At 41.4% G+C, this 10142-nt stretch overlaps 1 protein-coding gene across 1 annotated transcript in view; it reads left to right on the forward strand.

Annotated features, from left to right (window-relative positions):
* The first annotated feature begins 3339 nt into the window (after positions 1-3339).
* Positions 3340-10142, forward strand: part of NME9 (NME/NM23 family member 9) — a 23587-nt gene continuing 16784 nt past the window's right edge. Inside the window, 2 exon segments of the mRNA XM_060149768.1 lie at positions 3340-3369; positions 9567-9624. Of these exon segments, the coding sequence (XP_060005751.1) occupies positions 3340-3369; positions 9567-9624 (88 nt within the window).

The raw sequence follows: 10142 nt of genomic DNA on the forward strand, positions 1-10142 counted from the left end.
TTATCTCTCTGAGTGCTGGCAGGAGGAGTTTAGTACCTGATTTGAATTTTATTTTGGGAACTAAGATCTAAGGGAGATTTCAAACGATTCAAGAACTTGAATAACCACCACCATGTGGCCAAAAACATCACTTGCGCTTAGTAGACCCAGTCGGTAATGCTGTGTCTTACAGATACCATTGTATGGATGTAACACAGACTACTCACTCACCTACTGAAGGACATCTTGGTTGCTTCCAATTTTGGGTGATTATGAATAAAGCTGCTATAAATATTTATGTGCAGGTTTTTGTGTACACATAAGTTTTCAAGTCTGTTGGGTAAATATATAGGAGCACAATTGCTAGATCATATGGTAAGACTATGCTTAGCTTTGTAAGAAGCTGCTAAACTGTCTTCCAAAGTGGCTGTACAACTTTGCATTCCCACCAACAATAAATGAGAGTGCCTGTTGCTCTGTATCTCCACCAGCATTTAACATAGTTCTTTTTAAAAATTTTAGACATTCTAATAGGTATGTAGAAGTCTCTCATTATTGCTTTAATTTGTAATTCCCTAATGACAAAAGGGGTTGAGTGTATTTTTCATTTGTTTACTTTTCCTCTGTATATCTTCTTTGGTGAGGTATCTGTTCAGATCTTTTGCCCATTTTAAAAATTGGGTTGTTTACTTTTTTAAAAAATAAACTTATTTGTTTAATTAATTTATTTTTGGCTGTGTTGGGTCTTCGTTGCTGGGCGCGGGCTTTCTCTAGTTGCGGTGAGTGGGGGCTACTCTTCCTTGCCGTGCGCGGGTTTCTCATTGCGGTGGCTTATCTTGTTGCGGAGCACAGGCTCTAGGCATGCAGGCTTCAGTAGTTGTGGCACAGGGGCTTAGTTGCTCCGTGGCATGTGGGATCTTCCCGGACCAGGGCTCGAAGCTGTGTCCCCTGCATTGTCTGGTGGATTCTTAACCACTGCACCACCAGGGAATCCTGGGTTGTTTTCGTATTGTTGAGTTTTGTATATTTTGGATACAAGTCCCTTATCAGATATGTGTTTTGCAAATATTTTCTCCCTTGTCTTTCCATTCTCTTAACAGTCTTTTGAAGAGCACAAGTTTTTAATTTTAATAAAATCTAACTTATAACTTTTTTCTTTCATGGATCATTCTTTTGATGTTGTATCTTAAAAAGTCATTGCCAAACCCAAGTTCACCTAGATTTTCTCCTTTGTTTTCTTCTCAAGTTTTAAGGTTTTCCATTTTATATTTATGTCTATGATCCATTTTGAGTCAATTTTTGTGAAAAGTGTAAGGTCTATGTCCAGATTTTTTTTTTGCAAATGGATGTCCAATTACTCCAGCACCATTTTTTGAAAAGACCATTCTTTCTACAATCACTTTCCTTTACCCCTTTGTCAAAGATCAGTTGACTACATTTGTACAGGTCTTTTTCTGCACTTTTTATTCTATTCCATTGATCTATGTATCTATTCTTTCACTAAAATGCTGTCTTGCTTATTGTAGCTTAATGGTAAGTCTCGAAGTCCAATAGTGTCAGTTCTCCAACTTTGTTATTCTTCACTGTTGTGTTGACTATTCTTTGTCTCTTATCTTTTCATATAAAATCTAGAATTAGTTTGTTGTTATCTACAAAATAGCTTGCTGGGATTTTGACTGAAACTGTGTTTAATCTATAGATCACATCTAAAAATATTGATTCTTCCTCTCCACAAACATGGAATATCTCTCCATTTATATAAATCTTTTAGATGTCTTTCACCAGCTATTATTGATTTCTAGTTTAATTCCATTGTGGTCTGAGGATATACTCTGTATGATTTCTATTCTTTTAAGTTTGTTAGGGCATTTTTATGACGTGGCATGTGGCCTATCTTGGTGAATGTTCCACGTGAACTTGAGAAGAATCTGTATTCTGCTGTTCAGAGGAAGTATTGTCTAGATGTCAATTAGATCAGGTTGGCTGATGTTTGCTCAGTTCAACTATATCCTTGCTCATTATCTGCCTGCTGGATCTACTCATTCCTAAAGATGTGGTGTTAAAGTCTTCAATTATAATAGTGGGTTTATCTATATTTTCTTGGCAGTTCAGTTAGTTTTTGCCTCGTATTTGGATGCTCTGTTGTTAGGTGCATACACAGTAAGTATTGTTATGTCTTCCTGGAGAACTGATCCCTTTAACATTATGTAGTGCCCTCTCTGTATCCCTGATACATTTCCTTGCTCTGAAATCTGCTTTGCCTGAAATTAATATAGCTACTCCAACTTTCTTTTGATTAGTGTTAGCATGGCATAGCTTTCTCCACCCCTTTACTTTGCTTTTAAGTGTCTTTTTTTTTTAACGTTTAAACCTGTCTCTTTATATTTAAAGTGGATTTCTTGTAGACAACATACAGTTGGGCCTTGTTGTTTTATCCATTGACAATTTCCGTCTTTTAATTGGTGTAGATCATTTACAACAGGTTTGTACTTGTTTTCTATTTGCTCCACTTGACTTTCATACTTAATTTTGAATTTGTAATTTTGTATTCTTTGTCTTAAAGGGAACCTCTTCCGACCCTCAAACCCTGGAGTCACCCCTGCCCGGCATGTATTAACTAGCAATAGAAAAGCTGCATGCCAGTCCTGGTGGGACAGAAGGGATGCAGGGATTCGAGGATGCAACTCTACAGTACATGGATGCACCGGGTCTTTGCTTGGTGGGTTCATATGTCCCAGACAGGGACAACCTCTTTAGCCAATGAAAGTGTTCCTACAGTCCAATTCTGACAGCAAGGGGCGGGACACCCTCCTGCCTTTCCGCTGGGCTCAGAGTAGGCGTGGCTTATGTGTACTCTTGTTTATTTCTTGGCCGCCTTAGGCCAGCGCTGTGTTGCCATGACGACCGTGGCTGGGTCGCAGCAAATTTTGTTGGAAACTCTCGCTGCAGGTTGAAGACGGTGTATCTGTTTGCAGTGACTCAGTTTCCCAGGAATAAATTGGAACAGTAGGGATAGCAGGGTTCTGTAGACTTTTTCCATCCGAATTCCTCGGCAGGCGCTCGGATACCTGACGGGCTGCGTGGCCCGGGAGCTCGTACTCTGGCCTCTGCGCGTACCCCTTGGCCAGCTCCGGGGCGGGAAAGGGGCTCCGCAAATCCGCAGAAAATCTTCCGGCGAGCCATGAGCCCGCGGGCCGCAAGCTCTGCTTCTCCCGTGGGGTGTTCATTTTGCATCATTGCGTTTATTTGCTGCCACTCTAACTTAAAGGGGCGGGGGGGCTTTGTCTGAAGGAGGGTCTCGGCTTGCTGATCAGCGCAACGTTTTGTCAGTAACAGAGCTTCTGTCTTCTTTGCAGTGCCATGGGGAGCAAGAAGGAAATGCCCCTGCAGGTAAGCCTCAAAGAGAAGCTTCCTTCCAGCACTTGACTGGGGTTGGGGGGCGAGGAGGATGGTGTGGAGCGGGAAGTGGAGTATAAAAACGATATTGTGGGCTTCCCTGGTGGCGCAGTGGTTGAGAGTCCGCCTGCCAATGCGGGGGCCACGGGTTCGTGCCCCGGTCCGGGAAGATCCCACATGCCGCGGAGCGGCTGGGCCCGTGAGACATGGCCGCTGAGCCTGCACGTCCGGAGCCTGTGCTCCGCAACGGGAGAGGCCACAGCAGTGACAGGCCCGCGTACCGCAAAAAAAAAAAAGATATTGTTTGCCAGTAGTATGTGACAGACAGCGTTCTCGAACTTGAATATTGTACCTTCCATCTTAAAGGGAAAAAAAAAACCTTATCTTGGATCTCTAGTGATGACAAATTTTTTGTGCACTTAAATATAAACACACATAAACTTGGGTGTAAGCTGTTTATGCTTATAGTGCTTATGCAACCATAACACTCAAACATGAATTAACGTAAAACTAAAAAAAACAAGAAAATATGAATCAGTATAATTCGATGTTGACATCTTTTTTTGTTGAAGTATAATTGTGGCTTGCTGAGAGAATATGGTATCGGTTCTTTTAAGTTTGGCCATGTGTCTGTAACTATGCCCTCTCTGCAGACCCAGTTCTCACACCACTACTCTCTAAAATCATTCGCTTATTCAAGAAATATGTTTTGATATTTTGTGCGCTACACTTTCATTATAGAGTGCCTTACTTCATTTGTGCCTGTGATAAGTGACTCCATAAGCCAGGGTCTGCTCTTTTATTCCCTGGTCCTGGACAGTAAGTGGTGGTTGACTCTTAAGTGATGCAGGCATGGGTCCTGGCAGCGGAAGGGAGGGCTTTATCATAAGATCATCTGGATGATGTATAATATGGATACCTTTGAAAGCACACTTTAAAATGTCTCATAGTCAGTTCAGTCCATCAGGGTACGTGATCAGGCTCTAGGCACTTCTTGGAGAGAAGAGCGGCAGTGGTCTTGAGTCATCTGATTTCTCCTTTATTGTTCTCCGTGGCACCAGCACTTTACATGTGAATTCCAAAAGCCTAGTGATTTTTAAAAGGGAGAAAGCAACGTCAGGCTGAGGATAGTGTGCAGGGGGCGGGGTGGGGGAGGAGGGAAGATCTTCGGACTGGAAGTCGAAGACTTGATGTAGTTCTTACCTCTTCTCTTAGCCAGCTCCGGGACTTTGGATAAATCACGTAACCTCTCTGGGCTATAGCTTGCTCACCTGTGGAATGAGGATGTCGGGTGAATTATACCTAAGGGCCTTCCAGCATTGATATTCTAGTACTCTAGAGTTATAAAACTTTTCCTCTGTCTGTATTCTGTCTGTAAATCAATTCTAAGCACCTGCTCCTACCACTTATTTCTGTGAATGACTTCCTCAACCTCTCTGAGCCTCCATGCTCTTTATGTAAACAGGACGGATAATGCATAACCAGCAGAGTTGTTATGATGAGACTTCTTTAGACATTTCCAGGCTGGTCTGAATGCTGTCTGTCGTGGCTCTAAGATTTTTGCCCCATACGACTGTCTTTTCTTGTGTCTATACCTTATATCCCCTTTGAGAGTAATAGCATTTTTCACCAATTCTTTTTCCACGCGTGTTCCTCAGAGCTCTGAGTTCACTGCGGTCCTCAAAGGAAGTGCTCCCATTTGCTGAGGTCGGGGTGGCTATGCACTGAGGCATCTGTGTAAGCGTTGCCTGTCTACCAGGTCAACTCCTTGAAAGCAGTGCTTTAGGGTCTGCCAACCCAGGAACCCTGTTCTCTCTCTGGGTAAGACTATTTAGGGTTCCTTCTGTGACTAAGACAGGAATTGCAGGATATCAAGAGACAGTGTGGCCAAAAGGTGCCACACATTCGCCATTCATTCTCTACCTCATGTAGGATTTCTCGAGGTCCAGGTATTTCCCATACCTCTCTGTTCCTGCGCTGCTCCTAGGAGTGAGGTTCTTCAGCTGTCCAGAGAGTCCTGGCCCTGGTGTGGCTCAGTCCATGATGGGGGTGCACCACAGAGAGTTGCCACTGACTGACAGCTGAGTCTCTGAAAGTGACTGTTATGAGAGAGAGGGTGAGGACTCCTGAGTTCTATCATTTTCCTCAGGACTATAGTTGTGGGCTCAGGATGACACCAGTCCAACTCTCTTACAGCATGTAAGGCATCATGAAGACTTTTCTGTTTTTTCTTTCTTTTTTTTTCATAGAAACAAAAAATATATGGAAGCCTGAATTATTTAGAAAGATGGATGTTTAATAGAGGATTTGCAGATGTTACATGTTTCCAGCCCTTTTAAAGAGACAAACACCTTAGCATACCTGTGTTAACAATGAGCGGTAATTGTCATGGTCTTTTAATTTATATTTTTTCAAAGCAGCTCTCCACAAAAACTTATTAATTACAAAGGGAAAGAGAATAATTTCATAGTGCAGAAGTCTGACAGACCACCTTAATCAAGTGGTCAAAGTGAACATCATCATGGAGGCAGATCAACAGTGTGTGTCACCTGAGAGGATAATATGAGAGAACATTCTTCTGATTCTGACACTCCAACCAATCCAACTAGTTCCAGCTAATCCAACCAGTTCTGACCAATCCCAACCAGCTCTAACCAATCCAACTAATTCCAGCCAATCCAACCAGTTCCAACTAATCCAACCAGTTCCAACCAATCTAACTAATTCCAAGCAATCCAACTGATCCAACCAGTTCCAACTGATCCAACCAATTCCAATCCAACCAATTCCAACTAATCCAGCCAGTTCCAACTAATCCAACTAATTCCAACCAATCCAACCAGTTCCAACCAAGCCAACCAGTTCCGACCAATCCCAACCAGTTCTAACAAATCCAACTAATTCCAACCAATCCAACTAGTGTCAACTAATCCCAATCAGTTCCAACTAATCCAATCAGTTCTAACCAATTCAACCATTCCAACCAATCCAAAGATGCACAGCCTGCTTCTAATCAGGAGGAAACACCAAACACACCCAAACTGAGGGGCATTCTACAAAATAACCCTCCTGTAGTCTTCACAAGTATCAAGGTCCTGAAAATCAAAGAACAGCTGAAGAACTGTTACAGACTAAGACAGACTAAAGAGACTTGACAAATAAATCCAGCACATGATTCTGTTTAGATCCTTTGCTATTCGGGACATTATTGGGATGATTGGTAAAACTTAAATGGGCTCTGGGGATTAGATAGTAATAATATATCAGTGTTTATTTCTTGACTTTGATGATTGTACTGTGGTTATGTTGAATAATGTGTTCGGGGATAACAGGAAATCAGGTTAGTAATTTACTTTCAAATAGTTCAAGATAAGATTATTTACACTGTACTTGCATATTTTCTGTAAGTTTGAAATTATTTCCAAATAAAAACATTATACAAAAATGTACACTATTAATAATGTACTATTTATAATATGTATTTCTTTGATTCTCATTTCTGATATAAACCAAAATACTTTGTAGATAGATAAGAGAAAAATGTGAAGAAATGGCAATAAACGCAACTGTTAATTACTTAGGATGTAGATGTTGCGATATATTTAACAAAAGATGTGCAAAACATACACACCAAAAACTATGAAACGTTGCTGTGAAAAATTAAGGACTATTTAATAAGTGTCAAGAAACATTATGTTCATGTACTGGAAGATTCAGTCTTGTTAAGATTTCAGTTTTATCCCAAATCGATCCATAGATTCAATGCAATCCCAGTTAAAATAATTGCAGAAATTGACAAGCTGGTTCTGAAACGTATATGAAAATGTAAAGGAGCTAGAATAGCCAAAACAATCTTGAAAAAGAAAAACACATATGGAAGCCTTACACAGCCTGATTCCAAGACTTATCATAAAGCTACAGTAATCAAAATAGTATAGTACTGGAATAAGAATAAATAGGTCAATAAAACAGAATAGAGTCCAAAATAAACCCATACTTATGCAATCAATTGGTTTTCAACAAAGCAAGTTAATAGGGAAATAAATTTTTTTCAGCAACTTTTGCAGAAACAACTATACCTACACATGAAAAAAAAATTAACCCCAATCGTTCCCTCACAAAAATTAATTTCAAACGGCTCACAGGCTTAAATGTGAAAGCCTAAATTGTAAAGCTTCCAGAAGAAAATAGGAAAGCATCTTTATGACTTTGAGGAAAGGTTTCCTAAGAAGGACATAGTAGCCTTAACCATAAAACTAAAATTTAATCCATTTGATTTCATCAATATTAAAAACTTCTGCTCAACAAAAACTGTTAAGGAAATTAATAGGCCAACCTCAAACTTGGAGAGAAATTTTTTATAATGCATATTTCTGACAAGAACTTGTCCCCCACCAAAAGTATATATAATCTAATAATATACTTTAAATTGGTCAACAACCCAATTTAAGAAAATGGACAGATCAATGGACACTTCTCACAGAAGATATACAAAAGACTGATAAGCCCATTAAATAGTGCTCAATACCATTAGTCATCAGGGAAAAGAAATGAAAGCCACACTGAGATACCACTACATCACCATTAGCGTGGCTAAAATTTCAAAGCCTCACAGCACCAAATTTTGGTGAGAATGAGGAGCAGCCAGAGCTCTTATACTTTGCTGATAGAAGTTTAAAATGGTTCAAGCACTTTAGGAAAAACACTGGCAGTTTCCTATTAAACTGAATATATACTTACCCTATGTTCCAGCAATTTAATTCCTAGGTATTTACCTACCAAAGACAACTGAGAACACGAACACAAAAAGATTTAACAAGAATGTTCCTAAGTCTTTATTCATAAGAGCCCCAAACTCTCTATCAAGCAGTTTGTGATGTTGTCATACAATGGAACATGCTCAGGAATAAAAATGAACAAACCACTGACACACAACTACACAGATGAACCCCCAAATATGCTGAGCCAAAGAGGCCAGTGCAAAATAAGACATGCTGTACTATTTCACTTATATGATGCTCTACAATAGGCAAAATGACCTTTTTGCGGTACGCGGGCCTCTCACTGTTGTGGCCTCTTCCGTTGCGGAGCACAGGCTCCGGATGCGCAGGCTCAGCGGCCATGGCTCAGGGGCCCAGCCGCTCCGCGGCATGTGGGATCTTCCCGGACCGGGGCACGAACCCGTGTCTCCTGCATCGGCAGGCGGACTCTCAACCACTGCGCCACCAGGGAAGCCCAAAAAGAACTTATTATGACGGAAAGCAGATGAGTGTTTCCCTGGGATGAGGACTGCGGAGTGACCGGGAGGAGAAAGGAGGGAACTTTCTGGGAAATGGAATGTCCTGTATTGTGATAGGAGTGTGGTTACCTGGATGTGTGCATTTGTCAAAACTCATTGATTCGTAGCAATTTAGTTCTGTGTATCTCATTATATATAATTTATAGCTCGATAAAATGTATAAAAACACACAAAAAAATGAGTACCTCTCTGTACATAGATACAGATAAATGTCAGAATTTAATGTTGGGCTTCCCCGGTGGCGCAGTGGTTGGGAACCTGCCTGCCGACGCGGGGGACACGGGTTCGGGCCCTGGTCCGGGGGGATCCCACGTGCCGCGGAGCGGCCGTGCCCGTGCACCACAACTGCTGAGCCTGTGCTCTAGAGCCCGCGAGCCACGGCTACTGAGGCCCGCGCCCCTGGAGCCCGTGCTCCGCAGCGGGAGAGGCCACTGCAGTGAGAAGCCCATGCGCCGCGGCTGGAGGGGGCCCGCGCGCAGCGGCGAGGACCCAATGCAGCCAAAAATAAAAATAAATTAATTAAAAAAAATTGAATGTTGAGTAAAAACACAAATTGAAAAAGAATATCTTCAGTATGGTACCATTTATGCATATTTAGGGACACGAAACAATTTTATATAGTATTTTTGGACAAGTAACAAGTTAAAAAATTTTTTAAATGAGATTTTCTTAGGATAGTGGTTATTCTTGGGGGTGGAGGCAGGAGGAGAGAGAAAAGAGAAGAGAGGATTGGGGAAAGATGACAGCTGAGCTGTATTTGTAAGTATTTCATTGAGAGAGAGAACAAGAGCGAGAGAGAACAATAGGTAGATACCTGGAGCAAATGAATACATAAAATTGTCTCCCCATCGTCACCCTCAGTAATACAGCGTTTGCTTCTCTTTGATGCTAGGTCAACATCAGTACCCAGGAACTTTGGGAGGAAATGCTCAGTTCCAAAGGACTAACTGGTAATTTAAGATAATTTTTTAGACCCATCCTTTTCAAAATTGCCAAATGACATATTGAACCATGAAGAGAAAACTGCCAAGAGCATCATTTTCCTATAACCTCGAGTTTCATAAATAAAGAACCAGGTAATTTCTTTGTGTTTAAATACATATCTGACTTGAACATCTGTGAGTTCAGTTCAGGAAACTAGTCAGTACTGCCGGATAGCAGGGTTCCCTTCTTTTAGATTATGGTTAGCCATACTCAGGGCTTGTTTGGTGTTAAGCAACGGAAACCTCTTCTAATTACCTGAGGCACAAAAGGGGAAGGTACTGAAAGGAATACGGGATCTCTCAGAACTCAAGTGCTGGAAGGAGAGACAGGCAACCCAAGCAAGTGGAACCAGGGGCTGCACAGTCATTAGGAAACAGCAAAGCCACTGTCACTGGGCCTCCTCGTCGCTGTCATCCTTGTATCAATTATCTATTGCTGAGCAACAATTTACCCCCAAACGTAGTGCCTTATAACACTAAGCATG

This window comes from Lagenorhynchus albirostris, chromosome 5, assembly GCF_949774975.1.
Source record: "Lagenorhynchus albirostris chromosome 5, mLagAlb1.1, whole genome shotgun sequence".
NCBI lineage: Eukaryota > Metazoa > Chordata > Mammalia > Artiodactyla > Delphinidae > Lagenorhynchus > Lagenorhynchus albirostris.